Source organism: Phyllostomus hastatus, unplaced genomic scaffold, assembly GCF_019186645.2.
Source record: "Phyllostomus hastatus isolate PE091 unplaced genomic scaffold, TTU_PhHast_1.1 phas_scaffold_39, whole genome shotgun sequence".
In the NCBI taxonomy this organism is placed as follows: domain Eukaryota; kingdom Metazoa; phylum Chordata; class Mammalia; order Chiroptera; family Phyllostomidae; genus Phyllostomus; species Phyllostomus hastatus.
In genome coordinates this window covers 12,927,095-12,950,847 of record NW_025334028.1, presented here as the reverse complement: position 1 = coordinate 12,950,847, position 23,753 = coordinate 12,927,095, and the positions used below count along the sequence as shown (strand labels likewise).

Genomic DNA, 23,753 nt, shown 5'->3' with positions numbered 1-23,753 from the left:
GAATGAAGCCAGACACAAAGGACAATACACTGAATGATTCCATTTATATATAAAATATCCAGCATAGGCAAACCTATAGAAACAGAAAGTAGATTAGCAGGTGGCTGGCGCTTGTGGGATGAGGATAGTGGGGATGACAACTAAGGAGAATGGGTTTCCTTTTCAGGTGATGAAAACATTCTAAAGTGGTGGTGGCTACATAGCTCCAAATATTCTAAACATCACTGGGTGGTATATTTTTATGTGGGTGAATTAGATGGTATGTGAATTATATCTCAAACTTTTTTTAAAGACTCTGGGAGATCATAGAAAAAAATATATGCAATATATGTTGGTCTCTGCCCCTGGTTCCTGGCACAGGGCTCCTAAAGCCCTTGTGAATTCCTAAGTGATGAGAGCACTAGGAGCATCTCTTGTTCTACTGAGGTGACTGGGTCGGCTCCTGGGTGGAGAAAGCCTCCATAAAACCCCAAAAGTAGGGGGTTCAGAAAGTTTCTGGCTTGGTGAACACAGCCATACCAGGAGGTGACACACCCCCAACTCCACAGGGACAGAGGCACCTGTAGTCAGGACCCTCCCAGACCTCTTCCTATGTATCTCTTCATCTGGATGTTCACGAAAAGGAATGGTATACTTCAGCATACCCTTTAATAAACTGGTAAATGTGTTTCCATGAGTTCTGTGAGCTGCTCTAGCAAATTAAGCAAACCTGAGGGGGTCATGGGAACCTCTGATTTGTAGCAAACTCAGACAAGTGTTTTGGATAACCTGGGGACCTCTCGCTTGCAACCAGCATCTGAAATGGGGGGACAGTCTTTTGGGATGGATCCCTTAAAGTCTTTAGGACAGATCCTGTGGAATCTGACACTATCCAGGTAGACAATGTCAGAATTTAGTTAAGTTGTACAGCACCCAGCTGGTGCTATGGAGAATTACTCAGTGGTGCGGAGGAAAAAGAACCCGCACACGGGGTGACCAGAGGTGGTGACAGCAGTGTGAGAATAAAGGAGACACACAGGAAAGAGAAACACAGAGAGGGGAGGAAATGTAGGGTTTTTTTCTCTTTAATGCAGGCTCCCTTTTTCAATATTTTTCTCCCCATGAATTTCTTGACCATGACAAACCTCCAAGTCCTTACTTTTTGTTGGGAATAAGGAAGAAAAGGAATTATGTTGTATTCCTGGGCAGCTATGACTTCCCTTTTCTTTTCTTTTCTTTTCCTTCCTTTCCTTCTGCCCGCAGAGTGACAGCTGCAAGCAAGGAGCTGTATGGCTACACCGTAGGACAAAGTGCACACAACAGAGTTTAGCCATATGGTTCGATAAACTCACACTTGTACCTGTGGTATTTTCACCCTTTAACCCACACTGCCAGAGGCAGCCAGAGCAGCTCCCCACACCAACTGATCTGTTAGCTTTATACCTTCCTTCAGTGGGTGACAGCTCCTTTAAGTCTTCCAAGCCAGGCTTTACATTCAGTAACTTCTTATAGAGTGCCAACGGGAAGTGGAGATCGACCACGGTAGAATTGTAGATAGCTAGTCCACAGGTTATGCCAATCAGGTGAAACCAGTTGTGCTCTACAAAACACTTTTCAATACATATGCAAATGTGTTAAAAAGAAATGCAGTGTTTCCAGCCCTCAAAACAATCTGCCATGTACCATAAAATATGTTCAGTATAAAAGAACAAAGACCTTATTAATATTTAGTTACCTTCTGGAGCAGAGAAATACCCTTGACAAAAATCTGATTATCCCCAAAAGACACAATGTAGACAAAGTTAAGCATTTACAGCTCATCTAGTGACAGAGAGAGCAGCTTATAGTCATTTGCCACTTAACGAAAGGGGTTGTTGTAAGAAATGTGCCAGGTAATTTTGTCCCATGCAAACATCATAGGGTGTCTCACACAAACCTAAACGGTATGGCCTACCTACATACAGTATGGCCTAGACTACATGGTACAGCTTACTGCTCCTGGGCTACAAACCTGTACAGCATGTCACTGTGCAGAACAACATGAGATTAAATCAAGCATAAGAGAAAGTGATGCAATCAAAAGATGCAGTAAGTGAGATGTATGAGGCTGCTACCCAAGTAACACAGCATTCTGCTTTATAGCAAATTATTTTTTTATAAGTAGAAAGAATACACTCTAAGGTAATGATAAAACATACAGTATAGGAACTACATAAACCAGTAACATGGTCTTTTATTATCAAGTATGATGCACTGCACATAACTGTATGTGCTGTACTTCTACATGACGGGCAGTGCAGTAGGTGTGTTCATACCAGCATCATCACAAACACGTGAGCAATGTGTTGTGCTACAATCTTACAATGGCTATGATGTCACGAGGCAATGGGGATTTTTCAGCTCCGTTATAATCCTATGTGGCCTCTGTCACATATGCAACCCACCGCTGACAGAAATGTCATTGTGCGGCACGGGACTGTGCTCGAGCAGAGCAGCGCTGCCCAGCGGCACTTCCTGAAGCAATGGGGACGTCTGACTCTGTGAGGCCCTAGATATCGGCCACTTGAAGCGTGGCCAGCACACCTGAGAAAATGAATCTTTGGTACTACTGAATTTTAATTAAATAAAGTTCTAATTTCAATGGCCACATGTGGCTGGCTAGTGGCTGCATGTTAGGATAGTGCAGATCTAGAGAGAAAATTCTGGTAGAAAAAGAACTAAATTGTAATCTGGTTAAAATTAGAACACTTCTTATTAGAACTTAGCTCTCCTACTCAATTTTTAAAAATAAAGTACATGTATGTTTACTTGTATAAGTATTCATACACATACTACCACTGTTATTAAAATAGGACATATCTGACTACTACTTTTCACATGTCATAAAAGCATTTTATCACGCTGTGCTTTTCCACCCTGGGAGGATAACAACACTTGGATCTTCCCTACTAGAAATCGAAATAGGGCTGATGGGTAACAAAAGACACTATTAGGTCTTGGCAACAGGGGAAAAAAAAGAAGATTGGATGCATTATTTAGCATTTTAAGTTATTTTCTTTGTTATGCTCTCCTTTTCAAAATGAGAAGTATAGGGATTGGTCTCACAACTTTTAAAAAAATGTTTAATTCTATCCATTCAACCATGACATCACTAACTTACCGTATCTGAAAACCACAAGAGATTTGAATCCTCATAGTACGTAAACATTCCATAGATGGGATTCAAAAGTTCTTTCAACAATAAAAGAAAGAACTCCTTTGTGACACCACCAGCATCCACTGCTTCTTCACCATCAAAGATTACCTTAAATCAATGAAAGTAGAATTATACTTCAAAGAATCTTGGGCATTCTATGTCTTTTTTTTAGCAAATTCTTTCCAAAGTCAGGACAAAGGAAGGAAGATATAACACAATATACTGAAGCAATGAAAACTGCAAGGGGTATCCACTTATTAACAAGGCACGACAGACACAGAATTTTTACTAGGTACTTCAAGGGATACAAAGAAAGTTAGAAGTTTACCATGTGTCCACAGAAAGTATACCATCTATTTAACGCAGTAAGGTAAACATAAAAGAATCCATTAGACAATACATTTTATTTTCAAAGAGTCAAATAGTTTGAGAGGTAAACGTTCTGAAACACAGAGAAAAGCAATGATTAAGCTGAGTAAAAAAAAGTGGTTCTTGAAGAAACTGATGCATATGGAGGGGAGGAGAGCACCCTAAGTAAGCACAGACCTGGGCTCTGTGAGGGGCTATAAGAAAACCCATAAACAGACCCATAGAGGGCATGCTGGGCCCATAACGATCATCACAGTAACAACTACAGCAAATCAGCAAATGAGAGTTATTACATGCCAGCACTTACACTCTATTAACCTAATCCTCAGAACAGCCTCATGCACAGGTATTACTATTATCATCCCCAATTTACAGGTAAGGGCTCAGGCACAGAGCTGAAAACAGCATTTGAGAAAGCTTATACTGTGGCTGTCTTCAAGGCTGCCTACAAGGCTGCCTACAGCAGGACGAGAGAAACTGTGGGGTCAGACATTACAACTTTGATCACACAGAAGCAGCAAAAGGCAGCACAGATGTGCTACAAAGAAAGAACTATCTTATCAGAATTACTGATTGAAAACAGGAGGCAAAAAGAGGCCCCTGTTAGATCAAAAATATAACCCAGAAGTTCTAGGGAGAACTCCCAGGCAGATTGACGGGACAGACACTACTCATTGGACATTCTAAAAAGGGTGGCGATATCATGGAGACCATGAGTTTCTTGCTTACTGCATTTCAGAAACTAGTTTACCAGAGGACTGGAAATAGAGATGTGGACATCTGAAGGGAAAAATAAGTAACTTCAATTTCAAGTAATTCACTAAATATTTATTAATACCTACTGTGTAACAAGCATTGTGCAAAGCCCTGGGAACACAATAAGTAGTAACACAAACATGCAGAGTCTAGGAGGAAAGACAATTTCTTAATTCAGTAACATCAGGGCACTAAGAATGCCGGCCATAACAGCCAACAACATCCCAGACGATTCCACTGCCTCTCTATATTCTCCTTTTTACCTTCTTTCTCGTAAATCCTTGGCATCCAAAAGACTTCCTAGATCCTGGCTTGATAGTTTTGTACTTAGTTGAAGCTTTAGTTTTGCTGTTGTTTACTCATTTTTTGTAGAGTTGGAGCAGATACACCAAAGACAGAGGACAAAGAAAGCCCTATAACCCCTCAAGTAATCCACTGGCATTTTTATCTGATGTATGTTGACATGTGCTGTTTGGTGATTTAACAGAAGGAGGTGATTAAATTCTTGTAAAATGGATGAAAGAAATAGCGAATGGCTGCACTCCACAATTTTAATAATAAGATCTTTGTTGCTTCATCAACACTGTTTAAAGGAAAATTAGGAAGGTATTTAGAGGAATATACTGAAGGGCTCACTTTGAGAGGCTTTTTTAGATCAATATCAGAATGAATGCTCAGCTCTCTTAGGGCATCTCCAACGAGGTTGTTCCTGCGAACATGAAGGACCAGGAAGGGGCTTCTGGCCAGCAGAGGCTCCAAGGTGAGAAGCATGAAGACATTCTGCAGGTTGGCTCCGTTGACCGCCACCTGGAATGGCATATCAAGAACACAATCTCTCAGAGTGCACCTGAGGGTGGGCACAGCCAGCTGTGCCTTTCAATCTGGGGTGTGTGGGGACACACCGACTGCATCTCCATTGTGTTTTATTATTTTTGTCTTAACTTTTCCAGTTAGGTTTTCCAAGTTACTGTGTTTATAAAACACACAAATCTTTCTAATATGAACCCAAAGAGATTAACTGAAATACTCTGTGAACCATATGACCCATAACCAGTCCCTGGAAAATGATTTAGGCACAATAAGTCTGAAATAATATTATAATAGAAGAAACAGGAAAGAGAGTAGGTAAAAACCATGACTTTCTAAAGGGCAGAAAAGAAACCTAATAACCACTTGTTAAACAGTTTTTACTCTTTGAATAATGTCCATTTTCCCTGCAAAATCTTCAAACTGTCAATATCAAGAATATATCACAGTGAAAATAGATATATATGTATATATATAATATGTGTCTATATATGTACATACACACACACATATACATACACACACAGAGCTAGAGAGAAACAGACAGAAAGACAGAGAGATGAAGAGAGACAGGAATAAAGTTGTATGTCCATCAACAGTAGGGATTGGTAGGTTTCAATTGCTAATTCATAAATACCTTTGTAGGCTTTTCAAAACCAGTTATTTTTTATAATAAAAATGTGTACTTAAATCTCTAAACTAAAGTTTTAATTCAATGAAGAACTACCAACATCCATTTAATTCTCTCACTATCAGGGGTCAACAAACAACTGGACCAAATCCAGCCTGTTTTTGCACAGCTCGAGCTCATAATGGTTTCTATACTTTTTAAATGTTGAACAAAAGCAAAAGAAGAATACTTCACCACATGTGAAAATTACATAAAATTCAAATTTCAGTGTACATACAGTTCTATTAGAACACCGCCATGCTCACTCATTAACGCAGTGTGAGTCACTGCCGTTGTGCTGCAGCAAAGCTGAGAAGTTGAGACAGACTGTACGGCCCACAAAGACTAAACTATTTACTATGCGCCCTTTATGAAAACGCTTGCCAACTCCTCATCTGTGCAAATGTGTATTCACTTATATGTGTTGTATTCAACAAAAAAACTGCTAAAAAATTTGTAATAGTTCTAAAAGTTAGAATCAAACTCGTCCAAATATACTTTCTCCTATTAGTAAAAATTACAGTTGAATGTGTAGGTTGAAAGAAACACATAAGAGGAAATAATTTTTAAAATATGATACCTGCATCTGTAGTTCAGCATCCGTCTGCAACATTTTGGTCTTGGCTTGGGCATCAAAGATGAAAGGGTAGGAACAAAGTGTTACAGCATCCTAAAGAAAACATTATTGGCAATATTGTAGTATCCACAGAGAACAGTGCTTGAAAAACATATAAGTAAATTAAAAAAGAATCATTTACCTGTATTATAGATGGTCTAGCCTTCTGTGTAAAGAAAAATAAGAAGTCTCTTATTTGAATTGCACAAACTAAACTTTTTACCCCCTACAAATGTGAAATACAAATAACAAAACATGTAAACTATCTATTTGGCCATGGAATTAACCCATTTGAATGGCTGAGTGAATTTTTGATGGAATACACCAAATGTTTTGATGGACATAGGTTGAGAAAAAAACTAAAAATTGTTAAAGGACCATTACAGGCCATGTAACTAACTCCATAAATCACAGCATTAATAGAATTCTCTCTTGTAAAACAAAATTAATGCCAAAACAGGAACCCTGACTTTAAAGGTTACTTTTGTTGAGTAAAGTTAATGCAAATTTCATTTATTTGTCAGTATGTAACATCTCTTCCTTAGACACACACACACACACACACACACACACACACACACACACAGAAGCTGTTACTCTGAAGATAAACCAAATATTTAAAGCTGTCCCTGTTCTAAGTTCCATGTATCTGAGCCTCTGGTTCTATTTTGTTTGTCAGTTTATTTTGTTCATTAGATTCCACATGTAAGTGAGACCATATGGTATTTGTCTTTCTCTTACTGGCTTATTTCACTTAGCATAATGCTCTCCAGGTCCATCCATGCTGTCGAAAAGGGCAGAAAGAAAGATCTGAGGGGAGGCAGGTGGGGGGAATGGATAAAAGAAGTTGAGAGATTAGGCGAAGAACATAAACACAGCCCCTGAACACAGACAACAGGGTGGTAATGGCTAGGAGTGGGGGGTCAGGGGCTGGATGGAGGTGGGCAAAGGCCGGAAAATGGGGGATATCTGTAACAGTGTCATCAACAGCAATCAATCAATCAATCAATCAATCAAGCTGCCCCTGACTCACCACTTAAACCAATGCTTGGCCAACAGAAGACATGCCATCGATACCATCAATATGTAAATAAAATATTTTTAAAAAATATTTATTGATTGTGCTATTATAGTTGTGCCAGTTTCCCCCACCATTTCCCCCTTACCCAGTGCTCCCCACTCCCTCAGGCAATCCCCCCCACCTTTGTTCCTGTCCATAGGTCATGCATATAAGTTCTTTGGCTCTTCTATTTCCTGTGCTGTACTTTACACCTGACTGGCTATTCTGTGACTACCAATTTGCACTTCTTAACCCCCTCACCTCTTCACCCATTCCACCACACGCCCTCCCATCTGGCGACCATCAAAATGTTCTTTCTATCCATTATTCTGTCTCTGTTCTACTTGTTTGCTTAGTTTGTTTTTTAGATTCCATTTTGTTGATAGGTATGCATTTATTGCCATTTTATTATTCATAGTTTTGGTCTTCTTTTTCTTAAGTAAATGTCTTTAACATTTCATGTAATCATGGTTTGGTGATGATGAACTCCTTCAGTTTTGTCTTGTCTGGGAAGCTCTCTATCTGCCCTTTAATTCTAAATGATAGTTTTGCTGGGTAGAGCAATCTTGGCTGTACATTCCTGCTTTTCATGACTTTAAATATTTCTTGCCAGTCCCTTCCAGCCTGCAAAGTTTCTTTTGAGACATCAGCTGATAGTCTTATGGGAATTCTGTAGGTAACTAACTGCTTTTCTTCTGTTGTTTTTAAGATTCTGTCTTTTATCTTGTTTTTAATATTCTCTCTTTTATCTTTAACCTTTGGCACTTTAATTATGATGTGTGTTGGAGTGGGCCTGTCTATGTCCATCTTGTTTAGGACTCTCTGTGCTTCCTGGGCTTACATGTCTATTTCCTTCACCAAATCAGGGAAGTTTTCTTTCATTATTTTTTCAAATAGATTTCCAATTTCTTGTTCTTTCTCTTATCCTTCTGGCACTCCTATGATGGGAATGTTGGTTCACTTGAAATTGTCCCAGAGGCTTCTTATACTGTCCTCATTTTTTTTAGATTCTTTTTTCTTCTTGTTGCTCTGATTGGTTGTTTTTATGGTTCTTTATGTTCCATATCATTGATTTGATTCTCAGCTTAATCCACTCTACTGTTTGTTTCCTGTAAGTCATGCATTTCAATTACTATATCCTTCAATTCTGCCTGGCTCTTTTTTATGCTGTTGAAGTGCTCACTGAATTCCTTATAAGCAATGTTTTGAACTCTGCATCTGATAGATTGCTCATCTCCATTTTGTTTAGTTCTTTTTCTAGAGTTTTGATCTATTCTTTCATTTGAACCATGTTTCTTTGTCTCATTTCAGCAACCTCCCTGTGTTTGTTTCTATGTATTAGGTAGAACTGCTTTTGACTCTGTGTCTTGGTAGTGTGGCCTAATATAATAGGTGTCCTGTCGGGTCCGGTGGCACATCCTCCCCTTTCACCCAAGCTGGCCATTCAAGGTGTGCCCTCATTATGGGTTGAGTACATTTTCCTCTTGTAGTTGAGCCTTGACTGCTGTTGGCAGGTCTATGGGAAGAATTTACCCAGGCCAGTCAGCTGCAAGGACTTGCTGTGACCACCTACCACCAACCTCTGCCCTCCATGAAGGATCAGCTGTGAAGGGGCAGGGTGGTAGTGTTCTGATGTGGTCTGTAGCTGTCCACTAGGTGCGCAGGGTCTGAGGTTTCCTGGGTGCTGCAAGTCAGGGTCAGCCATCACTTGTATTCTGACTGGTGCTACCCTGCATGAGCTATAAAGCAATCTGCAGATAGCTGCTACTTGTGCTGGGCTTAGAAGCTCCCACAGAGAGCCAAACTGTGATCCAAAGCTGCTAGTTTCAGGTCTGGGGCCACTTAGCCAGAGGTACGGGGCTGGGGACAGGATCATAAGTTGGGTGGGGTGGAGCCTCAGGTAAACCCCAGGGCAGGGCAAACAGTGTTAGCCAGGTTGATGGAGTCTCAGATATAACACCCACCTGCAGGCTCTGTGGATCTGTGGGGAGAGGGCTCAAAAAAGGCACAATGGCCTATGCCCACCTTTCTGTCTGGGAGAAAGCTGTCCCCCAGCTCTCACCCTAATACCAGATACTTCAGTTCCTCCCCATAAGCCACTCATTCCTTTCAAGCTGCTACCCCAGTGGTGCTGGAGCTCAGAGGGAGTGAGTCTGAGTAAGTTTGGCACAGGCCCTTTAAAAGGACCTGCCAGAGAGTCCAGTAGTTTTTTTCACCAACCTCAAACCCGCTAGTTTTTACAGCCAGAAGTTATAGGGGCTTCTCTTCCTGGCACTGCTACCCTGAGCTGGGGAGCCTGGCATGATCCTGGGACCCCCCACTACCAAAATATCCCTCCCAAATTTTTATCCACCACACGTGAGTATGGGACTTGCCCATTTCACATCTGTGTCTCCTACAAGTCTGGTTTGATGTAATTTCTTTAGTTCCATAGTTATCTGATTTCTATTCAGCTCGATTTCTGATGGTTCTGAGTGATCTTTGATCTGTAGTTTAGTTGTGATTTTGATGTAGTTGTGCGAGGAGCCCAGGAGTGTTTACCTATGCCTCCATCTTGATTGGAAGTTGTAAATAAAATTTTAAAAACTTTTGAGGGGGGGGAAACAGTAAATTAAAAAACTCACAAACATATCTAAGAGGTATATTAGTTTCATTTATCAGGAAGAAAAAAAGAGAAATCTCTTCTCAAAGATTTTGTTAGGTTACATAACAAAGATTATTTATTAATTGAATAGAAACAAAAAAATATCAACAATATATATCATGTTGACCTGTAGTAATATTTTTCAAACAGAAAACTATGGATTTTTTCTGAGATCTGAGAGTGCTATAAGATTTTTTTAAATTTTGTATTTTTATAAATATCCTAAATGAAATCAACTAAAACACATTCTGAATGACCTCCTTATGATGGTGTGTCACCACATAATTTGCATTTATTTTAATGAGTACATTGGTACCACATTATACTTGATTGTCCAGGAGTAATAAGAAGTTTCCCTTGGGAAGTGATACATTTGCACACAGGGAAGGGCCAGAGCCACCCTGGCTCTCTGCAAGAATGAAGGTGTAACAGAAGCTCAAAGGAAGAAAGAGAGCTGAGTCGTCCCAGGGTGACTCAAGCACCAAGGCCTGACAGCAGGCAGTTCCAGCCCACAGTGCAAGTGGGGTCTGGCTTCCATAAGGCTATCTGCATTTTATTGACTTTAGAGTTTTGTTTGTATCTAATTCACAAATTTGGTTTGCTTTTATAATTGTTTAAATGTTATATGAATAAGAAACGTGTACCATTGGAAATGCATATTCCAATGACATCATTGAAAAGCAATTTTAATTAAAATCCACCCTGTTTACCCTTTAAAAACAGGTTCCCTATGTATTCTGAAGCACTTCCCTTGACCAAAGAACACTAATGGAAGAGACAACTGCGTCCAGTGAACATGGTGTGAAATCATGGATACGTAATCCAGGCAAATTTGACTCATGCTCATATCGACATATTTAATTTATTTGAATTTAGGAATTGAAATTACTAAAATATAACACACACCATAAAATAGCACTCTATGAAATTATCTTCTCATCTAAGTACCTACAAAAGGTATAAGTCTCCTGGGAAAATAGATTTTAAACTGGTGCCAATATTCAGAATTTTAGGATCTTCATCTCAGAAGAGATCAATTTATTCTAAGCATGATTTGCTTATTCTCAAGAGAAAAGGATGACTTTTGATGTGTATTGGTCTATGAAACCAGGTGAAGTTTAAACACTGCAAATGTAAAATAAAGGTGGCTACAGGAGAAGCGACAACAGATATTGGCATGACAGCACCCCAGTGTATCTAGTGTTTTCCAATACTGGTGTTTTTGTTGGTACCATATACAGGGTGGGGTAAAGGTAGGTTTACAGCTGTAGGTACACAAAACACAGAGGTTATTCTTATATTATTATTTATTAGCTATCGTATTATTTTCTATATGAACAACTGTAAACCTACTTTTGCCCTACCCAATAGTTCAGATATTAATCAGCAGCTTTGTCTGCATTTCTTGACTCTCTCCAGTCCCACGTCAGTGCTCCCTGCAAACCCCACCACAAGCCCTCCCTCCTGCAGCCTTCATTCCTTCCCTTCCTCCTTGCCCTACCCCTCCCCACCCCCGGACAGAGTGCAGCTTTGGAAGTAGGCTGATCACTGTTCTGAAAGAAAAGGAGTTAAATTGTGGGCAGGGTCACCATGCTCTTAGTTGAGTGAGTTTGATGTAAAGAAATCCAAACTGCCAGTTAGGAACCAGAGCCAAGGCCACCAGTGATGGCGATCCCAAAGACCCTTTCCCCAGGGGAGGACCACAGCGCCAGTTCTAAGGAAGGTGAAGAATGTAGGCTATTCTGTCAAAAGAAGCACTAGACCTACATGAAGGTCTATTATATATCTGTAAACTTTTTATAAGTCTATGAGTTTTTGTATTTGAAATATAATAATTTAATTTCATTGATTTTTCTTTTGTGAATGCTGAGTGTTTTAGAAATGGTATTAGTACTGGCATTTCCTTATTACGTGAAATACTAAAACAGCTATGTTATGATTTTGCTTCAAGACTGCTCTCCCTAACCTAGATGAATACGTATGAACTGACATGTGATCCTCTCCTGAGAGGCTGCTTGCCCTGGGCCATCCATTCCCCCAAAATGAGTCTTATAAAACTAAAACTAGCAAAGTACTGGTGGATCACATTTTAAATGTTTTTGCTTGAAATGGGGTTGCACTGTGACCTTAGCTCATTTTTTTTAAAGTATATGAAATAGGAGCAATGAACAAGTACATGGTACAGAACTGAATAACTGGGAATATCTTTTTCCTTTAAAAAAAATCCAAATCAACATTTCCTAAATGTGACTGTGACTGCAGGCAGGAGGCATTGCACAAACACCTGTCATGCCAAGAAGTAAACCCAGGAGCCTCTGCCATAGAGCCTGCTGGTCACCAGGTGTTCCCATACCCAATACAGGCCAACCTGGCTTCCTGCCATCCCTTCATGCTGAGGCAAAAACACTCGCCTCTTCTCACCACGCACAATACTGGTACTCAGAGGTAAAACACTGCCCTCACGTGGCAAGATGACTCTAGTTTTTATTTTTGAGGCATTTACTTCTTCTATCACTAACTTTCTCATTTATGCAGCCCTCTATGGGAGCCTACAAAGGCACTCATTCTGTGTTATTTCATTTTTAAGGGGAGGATGCAGTTTATTAATGGAAATAAAGAAGCCACTGCCACCTCTTCTTTAAAATGAGCAAAAATCAGCCACTTCAGAATGTCCTTTTGTGCTTAAAGGACTATAACACATAGTCCTTTACATGTGTTATATCTCTTTGTAATTCCTTTCTCAATGCTGCCTCCACATTGAACACCCCTCAAAGGCAGCCCCCATGTCCTTCACATGTCTCCATCCCCAGTGACTAGCAGGCAGGCGACATACACTGGGTACTAAGAAGTGCTTACTGAAAAGTAGTTATTGAGGGCTTATTACGTGCCAAATAAAGCACTCTGCCAGGAATGCATTTCCATGCTTCCTCCTATTTAAGTCCCACAGTACAGTTATAATTCATATTTACAAATGAGGATGCCATGCCTAAAGACATTAAGTAACTTGCCTAGGGTTACATAGGTAGTAGGCCAGAGTGGAAAGTAGACAGAACCCAGTTCTTTTCAACTAAAGCATGTGCTCTGATCTACACATTATACTGCCTCAGCTACTACCAAGCTAAAAAACAGAACATGCAAACATCTATTTATTGTGGTATTTATACAATAAAATATTGTTCATCCATTAAAAACAAAACAAAAAGGAAATCCTGCCGTTTGCAACAACATAGGTGAATCTGGAGGTCATTATGCTAAGTGAAATACTATCATCTATATGTGGAATCAAAAAAACCAATCTTATAGACACAGAAGAATGGTGGTTTCCAGAGGCTAGAGGGTGGGCAGATGTGGAGATGTAGGTCAAGGGGTACAAGTTCTGTTGTAAGTTCTGAGGAGCTAATGTACAGCATGGTAACTACAGTTAATAATACTGTGTTGCATATTTTAAAGCTGCTAAGAGATAAATCTTAAAAGTTCTCATCACAAGAAAAAAACACCTGCAACTATGCAGGGTGACAATGGTAACTAGACTTCTTACGTGATCGTTGCACAGTGTACACGAACACTGAGTCATAATACAGGTGTACAATGTATACCTGTACATTGTACACCTGAAACTAACGTAATGTTTTCTGTCAATTATACCTCAAAAGGGTGATTAAAAAACACAAATTTGTATATAAAATGGCTTTAGCAATTCAGGTTAAAATCCAAGATATCAAAAAATTTAAACTTCAATTTCTAATAGTATTGTACCTTATACAATAAAAAAGTTTCCCAGCAATCACAAAAGTTCACATAGTAATTTCACCTAACTTTCTATCTTTCTGTCATAACTTCCTTAGTTACTGAAGAGGAAATATGCATTTGGTATTCAAGACCTACATTTGCTTATTAAATGTTAAGAGAAAGTAACTATGAAAAGGTTGTAAAAGTTGCTCACTTAACCTCTATTCAAAAACTACAGTCATGATAATCTAGATTTTAACACCAATAACTTTTCTTTTCAGTAAAAAGAAAAGAATTAGGGTTCACTAGAATTATCCCATTCAGCATGAAGTCAGAGATTAGAAATCAGATGGCTTGGCTTTTGTGGCTAATTAAATTGGTGGAAAAACTGTTTAATTTCTCTGAGTCTCCATTTCCTCACCTGAAAACAAAGCAGTTGGCCTAAATAATTCATAAGGCTTATTTCAGCTCTTAATATTTCACTTTTCAATGAATAATAATTTGATAAAGATTGATAAAACAAAAAAGTTAATCTTTTTACAATTTCTAAATTAGCAGATGAATGCAGAGTTCATTGCTAGTCTCCATGTTAAAATTTCTGGTAAACCTATTTAGAGGACTCTAATCCACCTTTATTGAAAAGTATTTTCTTTTTTCAAGGTAATTATAAAATCCTATTAAAAACACAACAGAGCCCTGGTTGGTATGGCTCAGTGGATTGAGTGCTGGCCTGCAAAGCAAAGGGTCACCAACTGGATTCCCAGTCAGGGCACATGCCTGGGTTGCAGGCCAGGTCCCCAGTAGGGGGCGCTCAAGAGGCAACGCACACAGATGTCTCTCTCCCTCTCTTTCTCTCTCCCTTCCTCTCTCTAAAAATAAATAAATAAAATCTTTTAAAAAACTTATAAAAACACACATAAACCATCTACTATATGACAATGAAAATAAAAATCTCACTTAGTTAAATAAACCTATTTAGATACCTTCCTTGTGGAGACCACGATTGACCTCCAAAAACCCTTCAAGGAAAATGTTGCCTAAATGTTGGCAATAAATCTGTTAAACTGTCAAGAGCTCACCTCAAATGTCTCTGTTGTGCATGGCTTCACTAAATATTATAATTAAATTATTGTTGTTTTCTGACATAACTCAAATTTACACATATTTCACAGATGGAAGGATCCTAAAAAGCCTTGCATACATCTCAAGCCAGTGCAAAGTGAGCTCCTGCCAAGTCAAGGGTGGCAGGCAGGAATCTGCACACAGTTCCTTGGATGGCACTTCTAACATACGGTGAGAACTAGGTCAAGGCCACGTGACGTTTTCACTCGAATAATCTTACATCAGAGGTGGCCTACAGGGTTCAGGCAGCTGAGTAAGATGACTGAAGTGGGATAGCTATTAGAAGATGATAATTAGCAAATGTCCTTTCCTTAATGTCAAAACAAAGCAGCAGCGGGGATTGTGGCACACCGATGCCTCATCTAAAGAGCCACTATTGAACTCCAGCCAGTTGGTGCCATCTGGGAAGACAGGTCATGTTGCCAGATCTTCCAAATTTCAAGAAAAGCTAAAAATTCATTTCATACGTCTTGACATTTCTTAACTGTGGTAAAAAACATATAACCAAGTTTACTATCTTTATCATTTTAAAATATATACTTCAGTAGTGCTAACTGCATCTGCATTATTGTTCAATGATCTGCAAAACTTTTTCATCTTGAAAAAGAGAAACTCTAAACTCATTATACAAAACCCCACGTCCCCTCCCCGCAAAACCCTGGCCACCACAATTCCACTTCCTATTTCTATGAGTTTGACTACTTTCAATACCTTGATTTTTTTCATGTTGACAACTAATTAAAATGTATACTATTCTGCATGTCTGCCTATTTATGACTCCTTATAATCATATTTGATTACCCAAAGCACTTCAAAGTTTCAAGAATGCAAAAGCCAATTCAAAACACCGGCATGATACTAACACCAAAGTCAAGGACAAATTATAGGGCTCAGATGTGCTTTTCCTATTCCTACTTACACTCTGAGAAAATACTAAAGCTGTAAGAAAAGCTTTACGAGGATTCTTACCATGCCTGCTTGATGCAAGAACCACATGAGGTAGTCTTCCTGAATGTCCACAAGACTGGAAATCTCAGGAATGTAAAATGTATCATATTCCACATGCTTCACCTTAAGATTTACCTGAGGAAAAACAAAATAAGGTCAACTAAAACCCAGACAACTGGAAAATGGCTTCCCAGAGAGCATCTCAGTAGGACACTGGCCCATTTGACCCTCCCATCTATTCAGCCTTGCCCCCACTGGCTCCGCTCACGGCTTACCTTATATAATTTCTCCAAGAGCTTGAGAGCAGCTGTAATGTAAGTGTTAAACAGTACAGGAATTAAGAATGTCTTTCTTCCTCTTAGTAGATAAACAACTGCACCTTTATAGAGGTTTACCAGCTTCATGAAATATTTTGGGCATACCTGAGACCACCAGTTATCTTTAGAAAGAAAGAAAAAGACATATTTCAACATATAATCTTGATATTTATGTCTTAAGTATTTGTCTTCTGTCTACTAGCTAAAAACTGCTCTAGCTAGAAAGTGAATATTAGTCTAAAATATATTTTTCTAAAATTGACTTTAAAAGAAACCATTAAAGCATTTCTGGAGAGAGCAGCAGCTGTGTAAAAATCTTGGAAGTTTTTTTAATAAAGCTTGATCTGATTTTTTTCTCAAAGGCTCAATGAAAAGGCTAATCTAAAATTTCAGTCCCAAGGGTCCATGTGGACAAGATGCTAAGGCACGTATGCGGGGCAGGAGCATTCATACATCCCAGTCCTTTCGGCCCTCTTCTCAGCCATCGCTCCTAAACCCTGTGCCAGGGACACCAATGCCCACAGGCCCCAGAACAGCACCAGTATGACAACCATCCCTTCTTTTCAAGAGGCATAATTAGTTGAAAAGCTACTATTTCTGCTTCTTACCAAATAGTGCTTTTTTGTAACCCAACAAAACAATATCATCGACTTCTACTTTGTCAGAAAAAAATTCAGCCATACTGAAATATTTAAAAGATTAAATAATATGATGTCTGAGACTTTTAAAAAATATTCCAGCAAAAAACAAAAAGATGGTGGTAGGAGAATAGATAAAACAAAAAAAAGACAAAATGTTGATAATCCTTAATTGATGAGTTCCTGTAGTGTTCTCTCTACTTTTGGGTATTCTTTTAAGTTTAAATTTCTATAATTAGAAGTTAAAAACAAATTCAGTATAAAACTGAATGGCTTTGATCACTTTGTGCCATTTTACCTGAAAAAATTAAAATTAAAAAAAACCTTTAAAGTTAAAAAGCAAGTACTATACTCCTTGATAGGTTGCCATCTCTCGACCTCAAAATTTATTAGCACACCTGAGAAAATATGCACTAAAGGGCTTTTGATCTTAAAAAATAATTAAGGGCTAACATATTACTATTGCTTCCATTATAATTTCTGTTTTTATATCTTCTACAAAAGTGGAAGCAATATAAGCCAGTATTCCATCCTCAGGAACACAGGTCTCTTTACTCATGGGGAGACCACACTCAAGTAACATCCTACTTCTTATGGAATGCCGGTTACTGAGCTGCATTGAACACCTAAAAAAAAATTACCAGGGGGGAAAAAAGGAAAAAGCCAGGAGACAGACTTTCTGCACTTGATTAGCAAAAGCAGCTCAGGCGCTACTCCCATGAGAGACACTCTCCAATTCACTGAGGAATAAAAGGTTCTTATCTCAGCAAAGTGTCCGTAGCCTGCAAAAATCAGTGTGGACTCAACTGTCCTAAAAAAGAAAAACAAAACAAACATTTGGTAAGTCTCCACCAGGTCATTTTCTTCCTCTCCTTCTCTGGAGACCTGTGTATTACCAAAACTGCTCATTTCACTCCCACCCCCTAAGTTAGGTATAGGAGTAAAAACAACAGATGGATATTAAATTTTGAGAGGCTATTAATTACTAGCAAGCATGGGAGAAGAAAAAAATAAAGTTGGATAATCCAACTTTGTGACTATTTAAAAATAAAGATTAGTTGGGCATAAATCATTTCAAATAACTGAAATAACGGTTCAATTTGTTCAAATTGCAAATATGGCTAGTTAGAAATTAACAGCAAAGAAAAGTAGGTTAAATGTTAAGGATATTAAATGGCAACAAACAGATTCTTGGATAGCAAACCACCGAAAGCCACTAGTCAAACCAATTAAAATAAAAAGCACAAAACCACTAGTATTGAATTTGGCGAATTCACCTAATACTTTGCTAGGGTTTGTATCCAGCCGCAGAATGGCCATAGCCAGGGGAATAGTCAATGTTATGTAATACTTGGAATCCTGGAGTAGGGGAAACTCAGGTAGTATTAAATATATTCGCATAGCTTCAACATCTGGTGGTGAACTTGACAACTGAGGAATCAGGCAACTTTCAAAGCTGTTTAAGATCTGTATGAGAGAAAAGAGTATTGAGCAATTCAAGCATACATGAGACCTAGTTAGTTACCTTATCTCTAATTCATATGCTATTTGGCAGACTCTCAACTCTCACTCATTGTATGCACTGAGGACCTCCCGTGAGTCTAGGCATTCCAGATATGCCAGTGAAAAGGAAAGCCAGTGTCAGCACGCTGGAGGGGTGTTTCCTTAGAAAGGGGTAGGCCAAAAAGAAAGCTGAAGGTAGGTCAAATTGCCAAGGTGAATATTTTAGAATTAAGATTTGTATAAGACCGTTGTCTTTCATCTTTTTGTATCCCTTGAAAGTTGAATTACTGCAGTAAAAAAATGCATTTTTAAACATGCACTTTGTCAATGTAAAGCACACACCTGTTCTAGAATCATGGAATGCTGAGAGTTCATTAACTTCTCAAATAACACTCTAGTTGAGTTCAGGTCAATCCCAGGGATTTTGGGACTAGTTTTAAAGTGTTCATCAATTCTAAACAAACAAAACAAAAACAAAGTGCATAAGTAAAACAAAGCAAACACTTTCACAGGAATTACAAATAGGTAACCAAAACAGTTTATCCATACTGACCACATTTAAATTTGCCCTGGAAGACAATAGGCATAAAAATAGTACACTTTGGAGAAGCTGGACAGAATAAACCTTTCTAGAATTCCTTTTACAAGATATTCTCAAAATTTTCAAGTCTTTTTTCCTTCAAGTCAAAGTACAAGGATCATTATTTCAATCTGAGGCCATCTTAAAGCTTATAAGCTGTGTTATTTCCCTGATTTATTCTTGTGGGGGTTTTTTGTGGGGTTTGTTTTTTTGGGGGTTTTTTGCCTTTTTTGGTAACTGTAGTATGCTGAACAAGCTGTGGATTCTGTGCCCAGATGCAATAAATAAATAAATAAATAAATAAATCTCCTGTGGAAACTGACCCACTCATGAACAAGTAGCAAGTAGAATCTCCTTGTTTAAAGCCTTTCTTAAAGGTGTTTTTTTTCCCCTAAAACAGATCTACAACAAATGCAAAGTTAATGTCTCAGTTAACACAAGAGATACAATTACATTCACCCAGGGAGTAATTTTTACTGCTACTGGTTTTTAACTTCCTACCAACTAATCATTTTTCCAAACTTAAAGTCTTAGCCTTTCAGAGACTTAAAGAATATCTCATAAATGTCCACTCTTGAACATACATACCTCATCTATGAATTATAAAAGAACTAGCTATTTGCAAAGCAGGCTTCTGTTTATGAGTAACACACACGTTCATCTTAACACCCTGTGACAGCAATGTTTTAATTTATGAAAACATAAGTAGAGTTTGTAACTTTTTTTAAAAAATCATAGTTAATATGTATTGGAACCTAAATTGTCAAATCAAGAGAAGATGCTTAGGCTATATTGGGTCTTCACTGTTGTTGTTCCAAATATAAATCTGCCCAAACCATAAAAATTAATTTTGGTATCCCATGTGTAACCTTCCATGTGCTTAGGCGTAATTTTGCTATGCTGTTAAGAAAAACAAAATACAAAAAAAGACAGTATTTTATTTATACATATTTATGCTTCGTAAAACTGGTCTTCATTTTAATTGGTATCTTATAATGCATTCTGTATAAGCTTGAGGAACAGGACTATTGAAATAGCACTGTTGTCAGTTTAAGGGGGAAAAAAAAGCTTTATCCAGAACCTGGTATAATCCATGATACTAAGGATGGTAACCTAACAAATCTGGCCAAGAGCCACTCCCAACCTTCATAAAAGCTGTCCTTCTAGAACCAGGTTTCTCAGCCTTGGTGCTATTGGTTTTTGAGGCTGGATAATTCTTTGTTAAGTGGGTGAGATTGTGAGCTGTTTAGCAGCATCCCTAACCTTTGCCTAATAGATGCTAGTAATATACCCTGTATACCCCACTATAACCAAAAACATCACCAGACATTACCAAATATCCTGAGGAAGCAAAATCAGCCTAGTTGAGAATCACTGTTCTAAACAACCCAAATCAGCACAAACCAGAATACTTTTCCCTAAAGGGAAAGTAAATAATTTAGCTTTCTCTATCTCACTGAAAAGAGTTTCTGAAATAATCTCTTGCAACTGAGTGGGATGCAACCCAGTTTGGGTGGGATGCATGAGTGGGGTTCATATACAGAAATGATGTCTAAGGCTTCGTGGGATTCTCACTGAGGGATAGTCAAAACTTGGGATCACCAAAAACCAAAACCCATAACAAAGCCCTTTTGCTGCATCAGATTCCTCAGGGGGACATCTGCAGAAGGGATAAGGCCAAGCCAAAAAACACTCTTTCCTACCTGGGACCTCAGCCCAAATGTAATTTCTGAGTGACCTGGGCTGGACCTAAGTCCAAGAAGCCCTGAAGTCTCCTTAGACCTTCCCCCTAAGCTCACCTATTTTGAGGAGAAAAAAAAAATCTGATGGGATAGAAAACCAGAGAAAGCAAGGAGATTTTTTAGAGAATTAAGAATTCAAGAATAATTGCTGCACACATGGTAGGAGTAGCAACATTTTAGAATACCCTGAAAAATCATACTTTTGATTACACCAACTGTTTCTGAGATACAGCCTCTCTCTTTGCTAATCTGCTTCTCTGCCAGCCAGGCATGAATCAGCATTGCCCTTCCTGAGGTCCTCTCATTCATCGGTACTAGGCATTCCAATTTCTGCACAAATCATGGGCTTATCCACTGAAAAAAAGCCAACCACCATCAAAGAGAACAGAAGTCTTCCACTGGCCTTTGCTGACTAAGTATCTGCATCACATGTGGATATTTTTTAAGACTTGAAGTCACTTACTTTTTTTCGAGAAAACTTCCATTCCAACAGGCTGTAGAAGATAATATCTGAACAATACCACTGTTTAGAGAGAAAAAGGGAGAGAAGCCTCTAATAATTACAAATAGATAGTTAGTTAAGCATCAGCAATAGATTAGATATCTATTCTAGGGTTTCATTAATAGCAGCTCTTTTTTTTAAATAAACTTTTTTCTTTTATTGATTCTAGAAAGGGAAAGGGAGAGAGGGAGAGAAGCATCAATGTGAGAGAGAAACATTGATTGGTTCCCTTCTGCACCTGCCCCCACTAGGGACTGAACCTGCAACCCAAGCATATGCCCTGACAGAATCAAACCTGAGACATTTTGATTTGTGGGACAATACCCAACCAACTGAGCCACACCTGCTAAGGCTATTAGCAGCCCTTTCTTAGCCAGGTAAAGCCTTGGAAAATATACATACATTTGCTTTAAAAAAACATTGTGTCACATCTCAAAGTGGACAAGAGTTCAAATTTTCCATAAGTCACGTTAAAATAAAAAGAGAGTATAAAAGAAGAGTATAAATAAAAGAAGAAAAACTTTTGCACCTGCCAAGACCTTGAACATTCTTCTACCACCAACCATCTAAGACACTCACAAAATAAACACAAACACAAAATAAAACCAAAACAGAGAACCAAAACCTAGATTATACAGGTTCTGGGAAAATAGCTAGTTTCTGAGGATCCAGAGTGAAATTACATGTCAGGAGCCCTGTACCCTCTTATTCAATATAAGGAAAGGGAAGGAATGAAACAAATACATAGTTGAGGAGGCTATTTCAGTCACATCTCTTAATCATAGAATCTGGATCAGGAAAGATCATTTTATAAACAAGAAAACTGGGAACTAGCGAAGTGCCATGGTTTCAGCAGAGTGAGTCTACAGTCCCCACCCCCCTTCAACAGTGAGTCAGATTCCTTCGCTCCTGCCACCTTGCAGCCTGAACTCCTCAGCAGAGACACCTATTTTAAGGACAGCCGTGAGCTGCTCTAGGGCCCTCCCAATGATCCCCCAATGTGCCCCAAAGTTCATACCCTGGTCAAGTCCCCCACTACAATCCATGTCATAAGGCTAGGTATATTACACACAATTATGGGAATGACCACTGCTTAGTGATTCATTGCTTCCCAAGAATGAGACACTCTGTTGAAAAATAGAAATGCTAAGGAAAATCAATGAAAATATTTTAAAATGTGCAGGAAAATATTCTCCTTTAATAATAAACTAAAATTGTCCTGGCTAGTGTGGCTCAGCAGGTTGAAGTGTCATCCAATAAACCAAAAGGTCACAGGTTGAATTCCTGGTCAGGGCACATGCCTAGGTTGCAGTTCAGTTCCCAGTCGAGGCACATATGAGAGACAACGAATCGATGTTCTCTCTCTCACATCAATGTTTCTCTCCCTCTTTCTCCCCCCTTTCCCCTCTCTCTAAAATCAATAAGCATGTCTTTGGGTGAGGAAGGATGGATGGATGGGTGGATGGGTGGGTGGATGGATAAATAAATAAATAAATAAATAAATAAGATAAAAGCCTCAATAGTTTTTACTATATTTTTTCCCTCTACTTGACACTGAATTACCATCTTGATGAATCATTTTGAATGTGAAAATATACAAATTATTCCAATTCGGTAAGATATGGAGCCAACACTAGCAGCTGTCTTAGATTTGGGATGCTTTGAAACATGCATATAAAGAAACTCTTGGGGTCAAACAACACAGTATCAATGAGTTTTCTTAGGAGAAAAGCCAATCAGACCTTCAGCAGGACTTTAGGATCTGAATGAACAAGGCAGGTTGACGAGTACAGTCCTGGAAGAATGGAGGGAGGAACAATCTATTATGTTATTTGGGGTAAGGGCACCAAATCCTAAATAAATATGTGTAAAAAAATGATTCCCTAAAATGTAAAACACCATTTATATTCACAATCTCAATATGGAAATAAGGAAAACCACTAAGCTAGAAGATTCCACTACACTTTGAGAAAAATAAAATGAGAGAAAAAAAGTAGTCACATACTTGATTGTATTTGCATTGTTGTGTTCTGAGAGTTTTTGCCTCCAAACTGCTATGGTTTCATCGTTTATTAAACTGGTGTAATGTGCTTGGTTCACAGTCCTAAAGTCAACAGCAGGAGAATAATTCTGGAAAATTAAATATAACAGAAAAAAATGAGAAATTATGTAGGATGGATCTTTTCTCCTTTCTTTCTGACACATTCTCCATTTTGTGTTTCACTTACTACAGGAGCTGGGGAGCACCGCCCAGATGCCCCCAACCTTCAGAACAGGGCGGGGGGCACTCACTCTCCCTGCTGCTGAAAGTATAAGCTCCTGACACCTCCCAGCTGAACTGCTCTCCAGAAATTGCTTCATTCCTTTGCATCCAGTGGCAGTGAGAGGTGTGGTACAAAGGCCCAGCCCCCTATCCTCAATTCAGTCCTAGCTAAAGGGCCACCCCAACCTCAAAGCTCCCCACAGACTGGCTGGGGACTCGGTTCCACTGACGGCAGTCCAACTTCTCCCTCTGCCCAATGCTGCCTCCTTCATCTCTAAGTAGATGTTGTTCTACAGTGTACTCCCCCAAAAC

General features: G+C 38.8%; 1 protein-coding gene across 4 annotated transcripts in view; it reads right to left on the bottom strand.

Moving 5' to 3' along the window:
• HERC3 (HECT and RLD domain containing E3 ubiquitin protein ligase 3) overlaps nt 1-23,753 on the bottom strand; it is a 107,760-nt gene that overhangs the window by 35,033 nt on the left and 48,974 nt on the right. For all 4 annotated transcript variants that reach the window (XM_045820106.1, XM_045820109.1, XM_045820107.1 and 1 more), the window contains 11 exons: nt 23,184-23,308; nt 21,140-21,199; nt 18,697-18,808; nt 18,129-18,318; nt 16,172-16,335; nt 15,918-16,031; nt 6,536-6,559; nt 6,358-6,447; nt 4,937-5,107; nt 3,140-3,283; nt 1,423-1,589 (listed from right to left, as the gene is read on the bottom strand). In XM_045820106.1, the coding sequence (XP_045676062.1) occupies nt 1,423-1,589; nt 3,140-3,283; nt 4,937-5,107; nt 6,358-6,447; nt 6,536-6,559; nt 15,918-16,031; nt 16,172-16,335; nt 18,129-18,318; nt 18,697-18,808; nt 21,140-21,199; nt 23,184-23,308 (1,361 nt within the window). The remainder of the gene's footprint in view (nt 1-1,422; nt 1,590-3,139; nt 3,284-4,936; nt 5,108-6,357; nt 6,448-6,535; nt 6,560-15,917; nt 16,032-16,171; nt 16,336-18,128; nt 18,319-18,696; nt 18,809-21,139; nt 21,200-23,183; nt 23,309-23,753) is intronic.